The sequence below is a fragment of the Rhincodon typus genome, chromosome 8 (assembly GCF_021869965.1).
Source record: "Rhincodon typus isolate 14 chromosome 8, sRhiTyp1.1, whole genome shotgun sequence".
Lineage (NCBI taxonomy): Eukaryota > Metazoa > Chordata > Chondrichthyes > Orectolobiformes > Rhincodontidae > Rhincodon > Rhincodon typus.
In genome coordinates this window covers 60,935,213-60,958,013 of record NC_063339.1, presented here as the reverse complement: position 1 = coordinate 60,958,013, position 22,801 = coordinate 60,935,213, and the positions used below count along the sequence as shown (strand labels likewise).

General features: G+C 37.6%; 1 protein-coding gene across 2 annotated transcripts in view; it reads right to left on the bottom strand.

The window, feature by feature from the left end:
* cdin1 (CDAN1 interacting nuclease 1) overlaps positions 1–22,801 on the bottom strand; it is a 153,570-nt gene that overhangs the window by 29,643 nt on the left and 101,126 nt on the right. For both annotated transcript variants that reach the window (XM_020529206.2, XM_048600168.1), the window contains one exon: positions 16,107–16,212. In XM_020529206.2, the coding sequence (XP_020384795.2) occupies positions 16,107–16,212 (106 nt within the window). The remainder of the gene's footprint in view (positions 1–16,106; positions 16,213–22,801) is intronic.

Sequence of the window (22,801 nt, the reverse complement as noted above, 5' to 3'; positions counted from 1 at the left end):
ACTATCTCTCACTCCTCTTTGTCAGGGTTTGTTTTGCTCATTACATTTCCATCATTACGTTGGCGAATACACTTCAAATTAAGTTCCCATAAAACACCTTGAAACACCCTGGAGTCATAAAAGACATTCAAGTTAGATGAAAGAAATCTTTTGAGAAATTTGGAAAGGGACAAGTCACTACTGAATTCTAGTGATCTTGTTGACCCACCTTGCTTCCACGTACCGACCACCTTCAAATGTACAATTCTCATTTTCAATGTTCTACTTCTTAAACATCTTGTTCCTTCCTGACTTAAGTTCCTCCACTCCTGAACTCTATTCCTTTGCAGGACAGTGGGATTATTGAGGTTGAGCTCTACAAAAGTCCAAATGACATCAAGGGAGAAGTACATGTTTTTTATGCCATTTTCACTTCATTGCCATCATTTATGCGGTGAGGAGATATCCTTTGTTCCTTGATCTTGAATGTTAAGCTTATGACCTGAATCTGGGAGGCAGTGAGGAAAGTATTCATGATTACTACAGAATGTAGACATTATGACTACTACCTGGAAACTGACTGTTAAACATAATGACTTTCCTGTTCATATATAATAACTTCAGGGAGAGGCAATTCACAAAAAGCTTTCATGTGGAGGCTGCAAAGCAAGGTGCAGGCTATCTGATGTTTGTACTTGTGGGAAGCCACCACACTGTGCAATTCATACTTTCACTTCTCAGCATGTACAACTTTAATACTGCTTGTGTAATACTAATACTCACCTAAAGGTATCTTTTTCTTGTCAGAATGTTGCTGCAATATGAATGCTGTCATTCTTCAAGCAATGGCAAGCTAAACTGCTCATCTAATAATTTAGGTTAAGATTAAATTCTATCCACTGATTATCGTATCTTATTCAAAATAATCATGAAGGTCAACAGGAAATTCTTAAGTGCAACTTCCAAATCACTGATGTGAAGATTTTTGAGTATGCCCTGATGACACGGAATGCAGCCTCAAATACAAACGGGGCAGATTTTGCAGCATATCAGCTTTGGGCCATGATACGGCACTTTGTTTCATAAACATTTTTTTATCCCTTCAGTTATCACCACTGAAAAGTTACAACAGGTGATTTAAAAACAAAACTCTTGTTTTAAAGGTATAGGTTGCAAAGAAGGTCTTAAAATTAGACATGGAGAGGCAGAAGAATTTGAGAAGGAAATTTTGGACGATGAGAGCAGGTGCTGAAGGCATTATCATCATTTGTTGAAGATGGGAGAGCTGCACAAAAGGTCAGAGCCTCAGAAACTAAGAACTGGATAGTGCAGGGCTGCATGACTGGAGGAACTTACAATCAGGGAGGAGCAAGGTCTTAAAAAAGTAAAATATTGAAAACAGAGTGTCAGAGGCTGAGGGGTGACCTTATAGAGGTCTATCACATCATGAGAGGCATGGATAGATTAAATAGACAAGGTGTTTTCTCTGGGGTGGGGGATCCCAAACCTAAAGAGCATAGTTTAAGACAAGAGGGGAAAGATTCAAACGGGACATTTTCATGCAGAGGGTGGTGCATGTAATGATTGAGCTGCCAGAGGAAGTGGTGGAAGCTGATATAATTACAACATTTAAAAGGCATCTGGATGGGTATATGAATAGAAAGGGTTTAAAGGTATATGGATCAAATGCTGGCAAATGGGACAAGCATGGTGGCACAGTGGTTAGCATTGCTGCTTCACAGCACCAGGGGCCTGGGTTCGATTCCACCCTCGGGCAACTGTCTATGTGGTGTTTGCATGTTCTTCCTGTGTCTGCGTGGGCTTCCTCCAGGTGCTCCAGTTTTCTCCCACAGTCCAAAGATTAAGTGGATTGGCCATACATTCCTTTTGAAAGGCAGTGTTCAGGGATATGTAGATTAGGTGGGTTATAGGGGGGCGGGTCTGGTTGGGATGCTCTGAGTGTCAGCGTGGACCTGTTGGGCTGAAGGGCATGTTTCCACACTCTAGGGGTTCTAAGATGAATTTAGGATACCTGGTTGGCATGGACAAGTTGGACCGAAAAGTCTGTTTCTGTGCTGTACATCTCTATTACTCTATGAGAATTCTAATTTGAAGCTGGTCAGTGACTGGGAGCAAGGTAGGTCAGCAAGATCACTGGTGTTGGATAAGTGAGGCCAAAAGATCACTGCAACAGTCAAATGTCAGGGTGGTAAAGCCACAAATAAAGTATGGAGCAAAGCCAAGCAATGAACACAACAGCTTTGAGACAAACAGAGATGCCAAGATTGCAAACAGTCTGGATGAACCAGAGATTAAGACACATACGGAAGGAATCTGCAGGAAGGATACAAAGATTGTAGTTGGTGCCAAAGATGATAGAGCAGGTTCAAAGGTCCAGTGGGCTACTTCTGTTCTTATCCAACTTTTCAAATGATTACCTGGATCAAACTCTGATTTATCCAAGATTGGATATCTGACAAGGAGTCTTATGATGGAGCGGTCAAGAATTAGCAGACACGTAGAGCTCGACATCATCAGCTTACGTGTAAAAACTGATCACACCCATGTGAATGGTATTGTCAAAATAAAGCTTGTAGATCATGTTGGGGAGGTAGTAAAGGAAACATATCTCAGGAACAAACAGTGTGGGAGCAGAAATGAGAGACATGCTCTGGCTTGTTTGGCAAGAGAAGGGAAAAAAAGAAAAGCCTTGGAGAAGGATGAAGTGATCAAACATGTCAAATGGTGCAGAAAAGTTGCTTAAGTACCTGTATAATGTCTCACTTTGGCTAAAGCCAGTACAGTTCAGTTACAGTAACTTAAAATTAATGGGGAGATTCAAATATGTAGTTGGATGAATGACAGGCATGGATTTATGCAACACCTTTCAAAAATTGTGAGGTAAAATACAGGAACACAAGAACTAAGGTGGAATAGCCCATTCTGCCCTCAAGTATGCTCTTTGTTAAGATCATGGTTGATTTGGTGTTAATCTGAACTCCACTTTGCTGCCTGGCCACCATATCATATGTCTCCCTCATCAATAAAGTATCTAACGAATTCCATCTTGAATATATTCAATGATAGCGTCAACAAAAATTCTGGGGAGGAAAGCTGCACAGACTCCACCAGCAGAGGGTGGTGACGACGCTGATTGGCGGTTGGGGTGAAGATTTGCATCAGTGCAGTCACCACCAGCAGAAGGAGGACCTCAACAAGACATTCTCCGAGTTTGAGTGAAGATGAGCGTCCAGCAGAGAGTGGCGCAAATGCTGACTGGCTGTTGGGGTGAAGATTTACATCGGCACAGTCACCACTATCAAACAGGGGCTTGACGATTAAGTGTTGTCAAGGACAACTCTAAGGGGAATAGACAGCCATTTCTGTGGCTGCAAATGAGATTCCAGGATGGTCTGATGCCCCTCTGGTGCTAGTCTCAAGGACAGACAGTGGTTGTGGTACACATTGTTGCATGCAACATAGGTTTAAAAAAAAAAGTATGAGGTCCTAAAGGCAAAATATACATGGAGCTAGGAAGAAAGTTAAGAAGTTGTACCTCAAAAGGTAGTGATCTCAGTGCCATGTGCTAGTCATAAGAGAAATGACAGAATATACCAGATGAATATGTGACTGCAAAGATGATGCCAGAGGGAGGGTTTCAGATTCCTGGGGCATTGGGACCAGTTCTGGGGGAGGTAGGACCTATACAAATTGGACAGGTCACACCTGAGCAGGACTGGGTCTGATGTCCTAGGGGGAAGTGTTTGTTAGAGTGGTTGGGGAGGGTTTAAATGAATATGCCAAAGGTTGGGAACCTATGTAAAGAGCCAGAGAAGGCGGCAACAATGACAAAACAGAAGCTACAAAAGCTAAGAAAAGTGATAGGCTGAGAAGCCAAAGACAAGATTCAAACAGGGCTATTGAGAAAAATAAGGAGGACATAAACACTATTAAAAGGACAAGCTTAAAGGCTTTGTGACTTAATGTGCGGAGCATCTGCAATAAAGTGAATGAACTAATCATGCAGATAGATGTAAATGGGTACAATATAATTGGGATTACGGAGACATGGCAGGGTGACCAGGGATGGGAACTGAATGTCCCAGGGTGTTCAGTATTTAGGAAGGACAAGCAAAAAGGAAAAGGTGACGGAATGACATTGCTGGTTAAAGAGGAAATTAATACAATAGTGGGAAAGGATATTAGCCCTGACAATGTGGAGTCTGTATGGATAGAGCTGAGAAATACCAATGGGCAAAAACATGAGTAGGTGTTTTATATATAGACTCCCAAACTGCAGTGGTGATATCGAGGATGGCATTAAACAGGAAATTAGAGATGCTTGTGATAAGGGAATATCGGTGATCATGGTGATTTTAATCTGCACACAGATTGGGCAAAACAAATTAGCCACAATGCTATAGAGGAGGAATTCCTGGAGTGTATACGGGATAGTTTTCTTGACCAATATGCGGTGGAACCAACTAGAGAGTGGGCCACCTTAGGCTGGGCACGGTGTAATGAGAAGGGAATCATTGCCAATCTAGCTGTGTATGACCCCTTGAGGGATAGTGACCATAACACGATAGGATTTTTTTTTATTAAGATGGAGAGTGAGGTTGTTGATTCGAAGACTAGGGTGCTGAATCTGAATAAAAGAAACTATGAGGATACGAGGCATGAGTTGGCCTTGATAGATTGGGGAGAGTTACCTAAAAGGGATGACAGTGGATAGACAATGGTAAACATTCAATAAACGCATGGGGGAACTGCAAACTGTTTTTTCCTGTTTGTCACAAAACCAAAAATGGATAAAAGGGCCAATCCATGGCTTACAAAGGAAAAAACGAGGTAGTATCTGATCCAAGGAAGAAGCATACAGATTGGCCAAGAAAAATAATAAATCTGAGGATTAGGAGCAGTTTAGAATTCAGCAAAGAAGGATCAAGGGATTGATTAAGAAGAGGAAAATAGAGTACGAAAGTAAGCTTGCAGTGAACATAAAGACTGACACTAAGAGTTTCTATAGGTATGTGAAGAGAAAGAGATTGGTAAAGACAAATGTAGGTCCCCTACAGGCAGAAACGGGGGAATGTACAAAAGGGGACAAAGAAATGGCTGAGGAACTGAATACATGTTTTGGTTCTGTCTTGACAAAACAGAACACAAATCAGATACCACAGTTATTGAAGGATGCAAGATTTTTGTGAGAGGGAAGAACTGAGAGAGATCAATATTAGTAGAGAAATACTGCTGGGAAAATTGTTGGGATTGAAGGCTGATAAATACCGAGGGTATGATAATCTACATCTCAGAGTACTTAAGGAAGTAGCTCGAGAAATAGCGGATGCATTGGTGGTCATCTTCCAGGATACAATAGATTCTGGTACGGTCCCTGCAGATTGTAGTGTGGCTAATGTCACTCCAATATTCAAAAAGGGAGGTAAAGAGAAAACAGGAATTACAGACTGGTGAGCCTGACATCAGTAATGGGGAAACTTCTCAAATTGTCAAGGATTTTACAGTGGAGCATTTAGAAAGCAGTGGCAGGATCAGACAGAGTCAGCATGGATTTAAGAAGGGGAAATCATGCTTGACGAATCTGTTAGAATTCTGTGAAGATGTAACTAGTAGAGTTGACAAGGGGGAGCCAGTTGATGTTTATTTGGACTTTCAGAAAGCGTTTGACAAATGCCCATTTAAGAGATTAATGTGCAAGATTAAAGCACATGGGATTAGGGGAAGTCTACTGAGATGGACAGGAAACTGGTTGGCAGAGAGGAAACAAACAGCAGGAATTAATGGGTCCTTTTCAAATTGGCAGGCAATAACTAGTGGGGTGCCAGAGGAATTGGTGTTGAGATCCCAGCTATTCACAATATATATTAATGATTTGGATGAGGTAACAAAATATAACATCTCCAAGTTTGTAGATGATACCAAGTTGGGTGGGAGAGTGAACTGTGACGAGGATGCAGAGATCGTGTAGCATGATCTCGACGGGTTGGGTGAGTGGGTAAATCAATGGCAGTTACAGTATAATTTCCATAGAGATTCATAAAATTCTAACATAACTGGACAGGGTAGATGCAGGGAGTACATTCCTGCTGGTGGGTGTGTCCAGAACCAGGGGTCACAGTACGAGGATTCGGGGTAGACAATTTAGGATGGAGATGAGGAGACATTTCTTCATTCATTACCACAGGAAGTAGTTAATGCCAAAACATTGAATGTACTCACACTAGATAGAGCTCTTGGGGCGAATGCATTCAAAGGTTATGGGGAGAAAGCAGGATTAGGCTATTGTGTTGGACGATCAGCCATGATCGTGAAGAATGTGGAGCGGGCTCGAAGGGCTGAACGGTCTCCCTGTGCTCCTACATTCTATGTTTCAATGACTAATGACCCTTCGAGGAAAAAAAAATCTCGGTCTTGAATACAACACCCTTAATCTTAGTACTCGATTCTCCAGTTCTAGACTTCCTATAAGGGGGAAACATCATTTAGTATGTCAAGTCTCCTCAGGATATTATGTTTCAGCAAGATCACCTCTCATCCTTCTCAACTTGAATGGGTGGAAGCCCAAACTACTGAAGTTTTCCTCTGAAGTTAACACCCCAGTTCCGGGAATCAGTTAAGTGAACTTTAAATGCAAGAACATCCTTACTGACGTATGACAACCAAAACTGGACACAGTATTCCAGATGCATCCTTACTAAAATAGAATTGCATTTATTGTCACGTGTACTCAAGTACAGAAGGACAGGAGTACAGTGAAGTTTTCCAATGTTGCCTCTTACAGCACCATCTTAGGTACAACTATCTAGGTACAAATCTTAGATAAAAAAAAGGAATAAAAAGAAAAGTAGTCACATTACCTTACAGCGTTTAAAGAATAAGTCACAAATAAACATAGTTAAAGGATTGACATTGCAATCGGATAAAAAAAATTCAAATAAACATTACATTGCAGCAGCTCAGTGCAGGGGCTTCCACACATGGTCTGACTCAAACCCAGTCCAACAACTGTCCTTATTCACTATGTCCTCGTACATCTTGGAGATTGAACATTATATTTAATTTAGTCGGCTTGGGCAATCTTATAAACCAAAATGATGTTAATAGAATGTGCGGTAAATGGTAGATTAATACTTCATTTTAGCTACTGTCATCTATACAGGTAATGTTTTGTTGTGAGAAATAAAATGGATTGGAAGTGCGACAGAATCCAGGTGGCTATATCATAGTGTAATGCGATAGAACATTACTGATTTGTGACCTGAACTTAGTCATTAAATCGGCTAAATCTTATTAGCCTAATTTAAGTCAATTTTTTAAAAAGAATTCTTTCATGAGATGTGGGTATCATGGACAATCATTGCTAATTGCCCTTTGAGGATAGTTTAGAGTCAACTACAGTGAGAGAGTCTGGATCAGATAAGGATGGATTGTTTGCTTCTGCAAAGGGCATCAATGAATCAGACTGGGTTTTAACGACAATTGATGGTGGTTACACTGGGACTAACTTTGATTCCAGGCTTTTTTGATTCATTCAGCGAGTATATTAATTGAATTTAAAGTCCAGTTTCCATAGTGTGATTAGAACCCATTCCATATAGCATTAGTCTGGATCTCTGGATTCCTAGTCCATAACATTCACATAACATCACTCGTGTTACCTGACTGGCAATCAATTATGAATTCGTATATATAAGAATCAAATTTAAAATTTTGATGAGATCAGAAACATTTACATACCAAAATTCAAAACATAATAGTTGTTATTTTGTTTAAACGTCATTGGGAAAGATTTCAATTTTGCATTGTAAATGTTAATCATATGAAATGTGTAAATTTTAATAATATGAAACATCTGTAATGTTGCAGCGTGCAGCTCACTAGCAGAATTCTTCTCAATGATTTTAATATTATTTAAAGGCCTTCTTTATTATTTTGCTTCTATCATATAGTAATCATATGGAGACAACAAATTTTCTTTAATGACTTATTATTTGGATGCTGAAATATTTTTCAGTATGTGAAGAGTTAGCATTCTCCTGAGTTTACAGGTACTTCAGTTAGGTTTACTATAATTCAAGTGATAAAATATCACACATTTGAATGCCGTAGATAAAAAGTGAAATAACTTATTTTGGGCTAATAAAACAGCAAACAGCAAAATGTCATAATTTTCACATTTCTGTTGTTATATAGAAACATAACAAAGAAATGTCTCTGACATTTACAAAGGTTTATTTGCTGTCTCTGGATCACTTGGGTGTGTGCTGTTCTTGATCTTAAGTTGAATTTTGCACCACAAACATACAAACAGAGGTTAAGGGAAAGGCTACAAAAGCAACATTGACAATTATGAAGGTAATAAATTATTTTAGTTGGTTCACAAAGTGTATGCATACAAAATGATTTGAACTTCGAGACTTATTCTCATGGTACTCTTTTTTTTGGCCCTTAAACTCAAAAGTGTAAATTAATGCCCATTTAAGATTAAGTGTTCACATTTTTGTTTACTGAAAACCAAATTGTTAATATTTGCTTGCTTGTTCACTGTTCTTTAGAAAATAATTGGAAAAATCTAACTCATCATTAATATCTAATGCATTTATTGATGGTTAATAGATTTTTTTTTCTTTTGTGAATAATCTGGATGACACATTATGCATGAAACATGTAAAATACACATTTTTCTTTGAAGGACAATTTTTAAAATTCATTTTGCTGCGGTCAGTTTTTGCTCTGAATTTTCTACATTATGTATTAGATAGCACTCATTTATTTCGCAGTTAGTTAGCTTAGATAGCACTATAATCTAAAGCTTTCATTCACACAAATTCTAATTTGCCCCCAAGTGAATACATCATGATCCAATCAGCAACTTACCTTCAGTAAAACTAAATTACAAATACCTGAAATATTTACAAAAGATAATCATTTTCCTGAGAAGATCAAGATACCATACAATAACAAAATATTATTGGCATGATTTATGAAAAAAATACATCTAATAGCTTATAGTTAATTTCACTAAATTAAATCAAGCATTTAGAATTAATTCACAATGTTCCATAACGACAGTCAACAAAGCTGTAAATTAATCAATGATGGGCTGTTTAAAATTTTTAGCTGTGAATGGCTTTAAATGAAACCATACAAAATTTGCTAGAGTAATATAACCTCTGTGAAAATTACCATTACCAAACAAGAGCAATTTGAAATGAGAAGTAAGAAGGTCAATGCTGAACCATTTTGATAATTCCAAGTGGTCAATGATTATAACATACGACATTAGAAACCTTAACCTACCCACATATGAGTGATAAATGAGGCATTTTGTGCCATTACATTCCCATAAATCACTTCAGTCAACTGCTGACGGCTTTTATCAGATATAACCTTTTCAAGCTTCTATTTGACTGCTAACATTTTCAACTTTGACACATGTGCAGTTTACAAATTCCGCAGCTGATTAACTCTAGACAGCAAGTGACTGTTTCAAGGTGGTTAGAACTTCATATTCTCAAACAACTCTAAACAGATATAAATACAACAGTCCTGCCAAACCCCTCACTATAAATTCCTATCTGCAGTCTTTAAAATCATTCAACAAATTTACTTTTTGCAATACATAATAGCAGCCGGTCTTCATAATGTTCAATATGCCGTGGAGATCTTGATCTTAGTCATGTGTATACTATAAGTCTAGTACTTCAGATGGCATTAGTTTTGATAAGGGCTAACTAGACATCAAAACTTAGTAACGAAACCTGAGCTGACATACAGACAAAAGATGTAGGAAGGTCAGTGCAGACCCTATTGCAACTGATAACCTCTTTATGTTAGAAACCGCATATTCAAACATTGGTGCATACGAAACATCTCCCTATAGCATTAGTTCTCAGATCTCTTTCCCTTGACGTTTTTTGACATGCAACCCATGAGGAATTCACAAGTTCTTTATTTGAATAAAAATGCAACATATCAAAGGAGCTGCAGAGTAATAATTTGACAATTGAGATGTAAATACTGAGATCTGAAGCATTTGTTCCTGGCTAAAGATAAGGACTCAAATAATCACAGGCCAGAGAAGATAATCAAATGGTCACTGGACACAATAGTATGCTCTGTTTAACAGTATGGAAAGAACAATAGCAATGAACAATCTCTCATGAAAATCCATGGTATGTCTATTAATACACTTAAGATTTAGCTGCATGTGAAGGCAACTTTTATACAACTCTGATAGTTACCAAGATAGATAACTCAATTAGCAGAACATGTTTCAAAATATTTGGATGTGAAAAAGGAAATGAAAAAAGATTGATGGCTGAGAAAGTTCACTGATTCCCCTGCCATAATATTCATGCAATGGACCCGACAGCATTTTTGTGCTGTCTTCACAAGCAAAGCTTCATTACCCATCACTCCACCGATTTCTTTTATTATGAGGTTACCAGTTTGCCAAACTATTGTTTCAATGATGAATGCTAGTAAGCAATTGTGCTGTAGCATTAAGAAAATGAAGTGTTTTTTTCACACTCAGCAAACATCAACATTTCTATTTTACAGTTATTTGATGATTAAATCAACCAATTAACCATATAAAGGATGGTGACGGAATATGTTAGGTTTCCAGATTGGGCAGAAAATGGTGTTTCAGTTTATCCCGTTCTAATGTTGATAGTTTTATTTGACTCATTAACCTGGTATTTCTGTTTTGCAGGTAGTTACATTTATATTTGATGCCACCAAAACATTCTTATATTCCTTTATAGTGCAGCTTTGGAAAATCCAGCAAAACATTAGCTGTATAAATTGTTTCTGCAGCTCTCCATACGTTATAATGACAAATACTTTTAAATTTTATATTTCACACTGATAGAAGGATGAGAATTATTTTGGAAATAATAGTTACAATATAATGACTGATGAAGTAGTGTTAAGATTCTTTTCTAAGTATGCATAACAGAATTGCTAATTTGCATTGCATTATTACAGTGGTGGGTTAAAGCATTTTTATGTACATATAAAATTTTAAAAAATAATTTTAATCACAAATTTCAGCTAATGGTGTGATGTATCAGCAAATTTTAAGCTAGTAGAGATTTTGGGAGGGACTGAAAATAATGGCTTCAGTGTTTCAAAAATATAGTTGAAGAAATTTCAACTCATCTAATATTGGATACTGGAGAAAGTGATGACAAATCAGAAGAGTGGAGAGGAGGTGAGGTGGTGAGGTACGCCTGGTTGTCATCATTGTACAATGGAATTGAAGTTATGCTTTCAGATTATGTTGCTGACAGGCAACATGTAGATAAGAAATAGGAGGGGGACCGAGGAGGTCTCCACAGATAATGGTTCAAGAGTGGGGCCAGAAGCCAATTTAGCTGGTTTGCTGGTTATAACTGAATGGTTTAGACACCCATGTCAAAAGTTTGAGGAAAAGTAATTTACCATGGTTACAGTCACACAGTGTCATTGAGAATGATGCAGGCTTTGATTAGGGCTGTTCCAGTGCTTCGTAAAATAACAGAAAGATTGTTTGGAAGGGCCGTAGCCAGAAAAAGTGAGAAAATTGGTTACAGATTTGGAAGATGACATCATATTCAAGAACTGTGGAAAGGAAAGAAACTGAGGAAAGGCAGGAAATGGGGTAGCTCAGAATGCAATGCTAGTATGACCAAAATAAGGGAGTAATTGTCCTAGATGACAAATGGTGCTCATGTGACCATGATAAAGATAAAGAAGACTGGAGGATGGTTCCATAGCTTATTGTTTGCAATGTAATAAGTTGGTGGGCTCAAGGTTTCGTATTATAAATAATTAGTTAGAGTGGTTACCCAAAACTTTATATGATATTGTAAACATCTTATGTTCTCGGAATACTTAAGCACAGTTAAGCCTAAGGGCTACAAGTATTAGAGCAAAATAATATTAATTCAATCAGGAGAAAAGGATTATGTCATCTTTTACTTCCAGAACTTAACCTAACATCATGTCTGTATGAAATGATGCAGTGTAGCAAGCCCCAAGGAGCAGTCTTTTACTGTTCCTGAAGAAATGTGATTTCAACAATAAAGAATGCATTCAAAATGTCAGATGTAAATGTCAATTAAAAATTACATATAGGTCTGAATCGCAAGGTCTGGAGGTTGACATTCTTTGACATAGCAGAGTGTCTGTGACCAGGCCTTTGGCAAACTCAACAGGATCTATGCTGTCAGCTCATATAGTACAGAAACTCAGACGCTTGTCTAATCTGAATGAAAAATAACATGAGAATTGGAGCTGACGCCTTGCAGTAATGCTGATGGACGCTGAAGGCGTTTTCTGTACCACATGACAGCTGCAACTAAACGAGACTGCATACAAACAGTGAGACCACAGCCAAGTGCTACCAGAGTGGGAAATAAATAAGACCAAATAGACTAAATTCATAATGTAATTAATATTGTCAATATGATATTACAAAGGGTAGAAATCACACATCTTTTGGAGAGATAAATGTGTGTGTCTGGTTAAACAAGTGCAACATATGCTACAACTTGTGTATACATCTAACAATATTATAGTTATATATTCGTATATTCACCGGGTCAGAGATAAAATAACATAAAGGTACTCTGATCTCAGAATTGAACATTCAGCACAACTCATTATTTCTTAAAGTTAACCACCATTACCATTATGTTAATTATTCCAGTTTGGCATCTGATAAGGAAAGAGTTTCTAAATTAGATAATAGCTGTCAATATTCTAATTAGTAAACTTTTTTTTGACCTACACCTTCTACTGCAAAACTCCTCCCACAAATTTATTTTAAGAATATATGACCACTTGATACCTGGCACCACCTTTAGTTCAGAATAACACAATGCACTTCCCTTCCTGTACTTCAAACCCTCCCAAGAGGCTACAGAAAAACAAATATAAAATCTGTCTCTGACTTACAATGGGTGAGCCTTGGAAATCTGGTTTATTCCAATGCTTTTGACTCATAGAAACTGGAGATAAAGAAAGAAACTGGAGGCAAAGCTTAAGCAGAAATTAATACTATAATGACAAATAATAGGAATAACCTCATGGTGTCGGAATGTTTATCACATCATCCAACTATTTCCTGCTGTGTGATTGCAAGCAACAGAAACATTCTTAAGAAAAGACATCTTTGAAATGTGTGTCTACACGTCTTCTAGTGCTGACTGAACATTTATCATGCATTTGCCAATTCCGATTGAAAATTAATAGTACTGCGATTGGTTTTTTCACCCTGCCTGCCAATAATGCAGCCTTGGACTGACCTACAGTCCCATGATGCTGTTCTAAGGTCAGACACTGCCAGCATTACACCAGTGTGTCAAAATATGTCAACAAACCATCCGCACTACAAGAAGAAGAATGACCTTTTATTTCTTCATGTATGGAGTGCCGATAAAGCCAACAGAGGCTGGGTATGCATGAGCAGTTTTTCAAGCAGCTTGACACTCATAACCTTCCCAAGTGTATTTGCCAAACCACAAATGTACAAAACTGCTACTCCAACTTTCCATAAAGTTACCACATCCTCATTGACGTGCAATATTCCAAAACATTTTCAATTTGGTATGTTTAGATCTGAACAAACCTAATATAAAATCAGAGGTTACCTTAATCAAGTTGTCTCCATATCCACATTTCTAACCATACTGTGCACTTGTGCAGCAAGTTCCCATCTTCAGGGGTGTCACTTCTTACATTTGCACAAAATATGATTCATGACTCAGACATTGTTAATTATAAGACAAATGTACAGTAATTATTTCTGTAAAATTATGGGTGGAATGACATTTATGCTTTAGTGCCAAAATAATTTTACTGCAATCTTAATGCCAAACCGAAGAAATTTTTTCACAGTTCTCGAGAACAGCTTATAAGGCACAACTTCTTTAAAAGGAAAGACAACACTGAATATTAACCCTTAAAGTAAAACAATGTTTTTATTTTAAACGAGAAATAGTCTTATAAAGTCTCAGGAAATCACTTCCGTATGACCTACAGAAAAGTGTTGTCTTCACTGGAACTGACAATATCTAAAGGGGTTTCAGCACAGAACTAAATTTTAGTTAATTATAGAAATTGTATTATTATTCAAGAGTCAGAATCTATGTAGTAATATGTAATATACTATGTAATCTATCAAACAACAACCTGATAGCCAAATCCTCAAACAACAACAAAAATAACTGGGAGCAATTTATTGAAGAGCAACACCAAAAATGCAGGAGTTTTATGTAGACTTGTTTATGACATTACAGTGTAACTAACATAAATATGTTGTTTTAAGAGAACATTACTTTTAAGCAAAACAATACACTCCTTAACAAAAGCTATCAGTTTCATTTGTTGCAATATAACACTGACATCTAGCTTAAGCAATATCATCTTGTAGTTTAATGGTTTTAGACCATGGCCACTCAAGACCAAGATCCCTTCACATAGGAAACTCTTTGACCAAAGAGAATGGTAGAATGATGAATCGTTTAACATTAAAGTTAGTAAAATAAAAATCAAAACAAGATTTGTCTCAAAATTCAATCAATTTTTTTTCTGGCAAAAAGGACTATTATTTTTCCAGTTAGCATGACAAATTGTCAGTTACTAATATATAATGCCAGTATCAATCAGTATCAGAATTTGGAAGACATATCAGGGAATCTGAGTGAGCAGCATGGGTGGGATAGCAGGGAAAGAGGTGAAGCGAAGAACACAAGGATCACAGTAGAGAGGATATTATTTTAACAAATTATGCTCTACTTATTAATGAATCATTTTAAAAAAACACAGCTTGTTCAGCTCTGACAACAATTAATGTTTGTATAAACTTAAACCACTACCTTCCACTTAAAATAATCCAAAAACACCAGTGGAACAATAATTATGAACAAGCAAGTACGATATAAAGATGACACAGAAATACCAAATAGAAACATAATAACGTGTTTTACAAGGTAATTGTTTAACACATATAATCATAATGCTGGCAAATGGGACTAGATTAATTTAGAATATCTGGGTGGTATGGACAAGTTGGACTGAAGGGTCTGTTTCCGTGCTGTACATCTCTATGACTCCATGTCTCTAAGTTAAGTCATTCAACATCTCTCATAATCCATAATGTTCAAAAAAAAAACAATGATCCTTATTCATCAAGTAAGTAATTTTCCAAATATCATGAACAAAGCCTTTTGTAAAGTTGATTAAGATTTTTGTTCCTGAATTTCACCAGCCAGAATGCTTTTCTATCTCTCTTTCCCACCCCATAAGATGGTCACCTTTCACTGTTTTTTGGTCATGTGCTGCAGAAATTTAAGCAAAGAAGCAGACCATAGACAAAAAAATGTAGGGATGAGAAGCCATCTGGTTCATTTCACTTAGGGTCACAGTTAAGATCAAACTAGACCATTTTTCCAAATACCATGCTGTCTTTGTCCTTCCTTTTACTGTGAATCAAAAATTTGACTGCTTTCTTTTTCAGCACTTTATCAAGTTTGTGTTGACTGTGATGAACAGTAATCTGTTAGTAGTGGCATGTAGGTCACCTACTTGCAGAGTGAAAAAAGGTACTCTGGCATTCTTCTGAATCCAATCAACTCTGAGCCTTTCTTTAATAATTCTTGCAGAAATATTTGCAATGTAAACCAGAGATCCAATGCAAAACCTTTGTGATAAATGTAAATTGGTCATACTTTCTTCTCTCTTGATATAAATTTGGAAACTAGGGATTTATAAAATATTTGAATTAAACTTTAAAGCAGGTTTCAATGAAATTAAGGACTTGAGCCTTCAAAATTATAATTAACACAGAACCATTAAAAGAAAAGGGGGATTTATTTCACAAGCCAAAAAGTAATCCACTACAAAGTCATAGAGCTCAGGTTGAAAAATTCTTGAAAATAACAAGAACTGAAAGACAGTATTATTCACTCATTGTCACTCATAGCATGCAAATAAAACAAAACATTTCTTACATTTTCTTCTATACGTATGTTCTTTCTTGGTGCAGCAATTACATTCCTTGATGATATCATATTAACATAAGATATACCAAAATTTTACATAACAAAGGATAGTACCTGTTCCAATAGCTCCAGAATTGGTCCTGCAAGTAGCACTGGTGGCTGTATTCATCTCCAAACGAGGCCTTGCTTTCAATCCAATGAATCACATGACCTTCAATGGCTAGAAAAAGAAACCTCAACTTTAAGCTTCATTCATCTATTAAGTGTCTTTCTAACATTCTAGGGCAAATTACACAATATTAGATATTGTTAGATAAGCTAATAGTTCTGAAAGAGTGACCTTGGAAGACTGGATTATGCTCCACCAAATCTGATGAAGTCACGCAGTTTTGGATGAGGAAATTAGGAGAAGAGCTCTGAATCTTGAAGGAGACAGATCTGTCATCTATGACTTCCAATAGTCATTGTAATAATAGCTGAACAGTTCATGTAACTTGCACTTAATTACTATCATGCAGTAAATCAAATCTTAAGAAAAGAGCACTTCTTGTTCAGATTCACTCATGGTTATTTCTTCACCAATGTAAATCAAATAGGCACTTATACCCTATAAGGAGAGAGGAATGGTGGCAGCATCCTTCTGCCAAAAAAAGCACAGCTCTTACTGGAGAAATCCACTTGTTTTGTAAAATTTACATTTAGCAGTTTTCCATTCCTTGTTCTTTGCAAAGTACTCCTATTACAGGTTCTTCTGCAAATTTTGAGTTCCTCCCAGGAAGGTATTCGTTCATCTATTCCTTTGAACTACAGAAACAAGTCTAAAATATCTCCATGAAGGAAAACTAGCATGATTTTTCACCACTGTAGATTAACAAACAAGTTATTCATTCATAGTTCAACATCAAATTTATATAAACTAAACTAGCATTACTGTATTACTAGAAGAACACAATGAGGAACAGTTACCCAACCTATGAATGTTGCTCTGTCCACACATTTAATGTATCATTTAACTTAATGAATGGACTCTAACACATTAATTCCCACAAAAGGTTCTACGCCAACAGTACTTGTTAGCTGAAAGCGATCAAGCAAAAGTCCAAAAGACTTCACAATGTTCACAGCCTATTTTTTCAGTTTTCACACTGAAGAAATGAAATATGATAATATAAAAGCATAATATTGTGGATGCTGGAGATCTGAAATATAAACAAAGTGCTGGAAAAACTCAGCAGGTCTGGCAGCAATTGTGGATATAGAGTTAATGTTTGGAGTCCAATGACTTCTTCAGAACTGAGGAAAAAGTGAAAAAAAAAGAAGAACCATGGATTCTGGAAATCTGAAACACAGAAATTGCTGGAGAAACTCAGCAGGTCTAGCAGCATCTACGGAGAGAAAACAGAATTAATGTTTTGGTTCCAGTGACCCTTCGTCAGAACTAACTGTAGCTAGGAAAAGGTGGGTATATATGTTGAAGATGGGGTGGGGCGGGTGTGTGTGGGGAGAATGAACGATCGGTAGAGATGGAGCTGAGAGAGAGTACAGCAGTTAGGCAGAAAAAGGAATGGCAAGTGAAAACGTCCTGGGCTTTAGGTTATTGAAAAGGGAAGAGGATAAAGTTGAACAGAGGGCAGATAAGGGAAAGATAAGGGAAAGGTTGTATTAAAAAGAGACAAAGGGAGCATGAATGTTTCACTTGAAGGCAAGGCACAGATCGACAGAGTAGGTGAAAATGACAGGAGAGAAATGATCTGACTGTTAATCAAAATGGAGGGCGGAGTTCATAATCTAAAAGTGTTGAACTCAATGTTGAGTCCAAAATGTTGTGAAGTGTCTAAATAGAACATTAGGTGCTGTTCCTCCAGCTAGCATTGAGCTTCACTGGAACTGGCCTGGAAATATCAGCATTAGAGCAGAATGGTGTAACGGCAAGTGACTAGAAGGGCAGGGTTGTTTTTGCAGACAGTGTGGAGTTTTTCTGTAGTCACCCAGTCTGCATTTGGCCTCCCCAATGTACAGGAGACTGCACTGTGAACATCAGATGCAACAGACTAGCTTGAAAATGTATAAGTAAATCATTATTTCATCTGGAACGAGTGTTTGGGGCCTTGGACACGAGGAGATAGGAGATAAAAGGTCAAGTGTTGCATCTTCTGTGACAAAACACAAAAACTGCCTCCCTCTCACATTAACGGAAGAATTGGTTGTAATTTGAACATACGTTATTCATCTCAGTCTATACCTATCCTCCATCTCCAACGCCTATTCACAGCTTGCCAGCTCTTTTTCTTAAGGTTTTAAGTTGATACTGCATCAACTGCTTTCGCTGCACAGTTACTCTATATAAAAACATTCATCACTCTGTGAAGAGAAGTTTCCCTGGATCTCACTTCAGGATTTTAATTTTAAACATATAAATTAAGTCAAATAAGTTTGTTTACATTGATATTGGTACCTTAAAGATTTGAATGTCTCTCTCGATCTTCTTTCCTACAATAAACAATATCAGGGGGCTCTTGTGGTGCAGTCATAGTATTTTTTGGGCTGAGAAACCTAGGTTCAAGCCTTACCTGCTCCAGAGGTGCACAATTATATTTCTGAACAGGTTCATCAGAGAATATCCAAACAAGAGATTAGATGTAGAAGTTTCCTATCACAATTTAGGGGCCCAAGTTCTCAAATTACTCCATTGTTGTTACTATTTTAGACATATGATTCAAATACTATAGCATTGCACAGACAGAAAGTGAAAGTGAAATGCCTTACTTTTACATAGCTATTTAGGCTGGTCTCATATTCTAATTTTGACAATTCTCCTCTTTGATGGCTTTCAATTACTCCTTTCATCTCTATACCTGATACTTTTGCTCAAGGTCTCAGAATTAGCCTCTTCCTGTCTATTAAACTCCTTCTCAAATTCATGAGACTTCAAAAGTCACAGAAATATTGGAGTCAAATTAGAGTTGGTATTATATATAGTAGCAATTTCTGAAGAAGGGTCCCGGCCCGAAACGTCAGCTTTCCTACTCCTCTGATGCTGCCTGACCTGCTGTGTTCCTCCAGCTCCACACTGTGTTATCTCTGACTCCAGCAGCTGCAGTTCTTACTATCTCTGAGAAAGTTGGTATTATTACCTTTTTAAGGTTTTCCACGTCTTCTCTCAGGCTACGTTTCAGGTAATTACAGTACAAAATATGTAAGAATATTAAATAACTATAAAGGCAAACTTCCATTAATTAAAAATGCACATTTTTGCTCCCAAGACTTAAGTCAGGAAACTTCCTGGCTCAGTGTACTCACCTTATCAAAGTGCCCTGAACGGCATGATTTTCATTCTGGGGAGTGGATGAGGTATTGGGCTTGCTCTTCAGAATACAGATTGGAGGCAGCAACAGGGCTTGTTAAGTGCCAAAGCAGTTGTTAAAAGGCTCAGTGTGGTTCTGTGGAACTTTGTTCCTCATATGGGAGAGAAAGGGCTCTCAAAGCCTCACCCCTTATATTACATAAATGTCCCATCCAGTCCTCATGGCTCATCCACACCAACTCATGACCCCATCCACCTTCATGGCCCCTCGTGCTCCCTCCCCATCACCTTTGCCCTTATACTCTCCATGCCCACTTACTCAGTGCCCACTAGGGACAGTCCTCAGGAGATGAAATAAAACAGAGATCTAACTATCTATTGTGGTTTTCACCATTATGAAAGAAAAACACTCTCACTCATGAAAGTCCATTAAAAGTCCATTAAAAGCCCATGTACCTAATCCCTTCTCAAGAAACAAAAATGCATTCATAACTGCACATCTAGGACAGCTAATCGTTTGATAACCTGTTTAAACTATCAACTGAACTTCAGACCTCTGCTGATGTAATTATAGATTGTTGAAAACAACCAACTATTAATAATGTATAGCCATTGCAGTAATATCAACAAACTATGGTGAGGTTGTTGACTTGCTCGCTGAGCTGGTTGGTTTTCGTTCAAGCCAGCTCGGCGAGCAAGTCAACAACCTCATCCACAACCCGAGCTACAGATCTTTGCCAAAACTTTAAATAAACTATTAGAATTGCGAGCACGGTTATTTTTCAAATTTCATTGACAAAGCTAAGTTGTCTTTCATTTTGTTTGAGAAAGGGTGAGGATTTAAATAACTTTACTGCTTGACAGTTCTACAGACTTTGTATGCCTTTCATCAGACTTTACACCTCTTCCATAAATTTGTGACTATCACACCGTAAGTTAAGATCCAATATTAAAAATGGCGTTTGTTTGAACTTTGAATGAAGTTGAAATGGACGACGTGAGTTTTGTCCTGCTCCCTTTCTCCTACTAGCAAAAATAAGGATGGGATTTCTGCATCTGGTTTCTACCTATTATTTTGAAATGAGTGTGAAGTCTTCAGGACTTAGCAAAAATTCATTCCATTGTCTCGCTGAAGTTGTTGCGCTCTTACTCTGAATTTCTGTCTAACCTAACAGACTACAGGAAGAATTAACAACATAGTAACTGGAAAAGTGGTGAAAAGAACTGTACATTCAGTTTTAATTTATAGTGTCTTATATCTAATGCAACAAGACAACCAGTGTTATGCAAAAGGAAGAATCTGAATAAAGAATTTCAATATTAATTGGTATGGGGTTTGAATGTGACAACATACTTGAGGTTCTTAGACAGAAAGGAAGTTAATGATGAAATATGGATCGAGGGTGTGCTTTTTTTTGAAAATCAAAGGATTAGTAATAAAAAATTTCATTTTCAAAATATTCCAATGGCCATTTTTCCAGGGTGTCAGTATTTTGCCTTTAATAAATGAACGCAGCAGCAGCATTTGATACAGTCTTTTTTTTATTTTTCTGAAGAAGGGTCCCGGCCTGAAACGTCAACTTTCCTGCTCCTCTGATGCTGCCTGGCCTGCTGTGCTCCTCCAACTCCACACTGTGTTAACGATCTAACTTGCTCCTTAAAAAGAAATCCTAACATTACCTGCTGTGGTGGGATTCGAAACCATGTAACCATAGCATTAGACTGTATCTCTGGTTTATAAGTTCTTGACAATCGACAATACAAGTTCACCTGATTCTATTACTGAATAAGTCAAATCCCAGACTGAAATCTAGCTTGACAGATCATATTTTGTATTTATTTGGTTTTAAGGAGGTGGCCTTCCATGGAAACTACCAATGCAACAGACCTGATTTTAACAATAAAACGGAAGTGTATAACATAAAACAAATGAAGAATAAAACAAAATAAACTTTTTCACATCGACAGTTTAAAGATTTTGAAATACATGGCAAATACAATCCCATTAATCCCTTTCTAGTAGTCAAGATGGAGAGAATTCCATTTGTTATCTCCTCCTCAAGGTTTAAATTAATGGTGGCTTCAATTCTGAGTCTTGAGAATCTGATTGTATCTTGAATCTTCAAACAACTTAGCTTATAAAACTTTTCAGCTTCAAACAACAACTTTCAAATTATCGAGCACCAAAATACTTCTAGTCTGGAACTTTCAAACTAACTCCTTACACTTATTTCTTAACAGCTCTAAACTGTCTCCACTCTTAGAAGTAACAGTTTCTCACAGCCAGTTTGAGCCAAGACATCTGCAAACCTGAAATCAAAGGACTTTTTAAAGCTTTGGGTATTCCCTCTTAGCCAAAAGAAATTATTCCATTCCAGAATGAGCCTAATGTACAACTGCTTATTTTGTTCACCAGTAAAACTCACCAAATGAAAACAAAACCCCACTACTCTCCAGGAAGTTTCTCTCATGCACTATTTTAAAAGAAATCACCATGGGTATGATAATACTTATAACTTAATCAATAAACCTCTCCTCATACACAAAAGTGGCCCTTGCAGAACCTAAACTGAGCATCAGTGAGTAAATTATTGCTACGCAAGTGCTTCTCAAATAGCACTGTTGACTACGCCTTCCAGCACTTTACTGATGATCAACAGTAGACTGTTGAGGTAGTAACTGATCACATTAGATTCATTTTATTTTGTTTACACTGGACATATCTGGGCAATGTGCCATATTGTTGCATAGACAGCAGTGTTATAACTGTACTGGAACAGTTTTACTCGGTGAGTAGCAAGTTCTGGAACATACGTGTCCAGTATTATTGCCAGGTGTTGTCAGCACTCTCAAAGTCTTTGCAGTATCCAGTGACTCCAGCCATTTCTTGATTTTACGTGGAATGAATGGTTCAGTGGTTAGCATTGCTGCCTCACAGCACCAGCGACCCTGATTCGATTCCACCCTCAGGCAACTGTCTGTGTGGAGTTTACACATTCTCCCCTCGTCTGCTTGGGTTTCCTCCCACAGTCCAAAGATGCGCAGGTTAGGTGGATTGACCATGTCAAATTGCCCAGGGATGTGTAGGTTACGTGGATTAGTCATGGGAAATGCAAGGTTACAGGGATCGGGTAGGGGAGTGGATCTCGGTGGGATATTCTTTGAAGGGTTGGCATGGACTCGATGAGCCGAATGGTCTGTTTCTACACTGTAAGGATTCTATAAATCAAATTGGTTGAAGATTGGTATTTATGATGTTGGGATCTCTGGAGGAGGTCAAGATGGATGATTCACTTGGCACATCTGGCTAATGATTGTTGCAAATGCTGCAGCCTTATGTTTTGCATGATGCGCTGGGCTCCCTATCGTTGAGTAAAAACCAAAAGAACTGCGGATGTTGTAAATCAGGAACAAAAACAAAGTTGCTGGAAACGCTCAGCAGGTCTGGCAGCATCTGGGGAGGAGAAAACAGAGTTAACGTTTCAGGTCCGGTGACCCTTCCTCA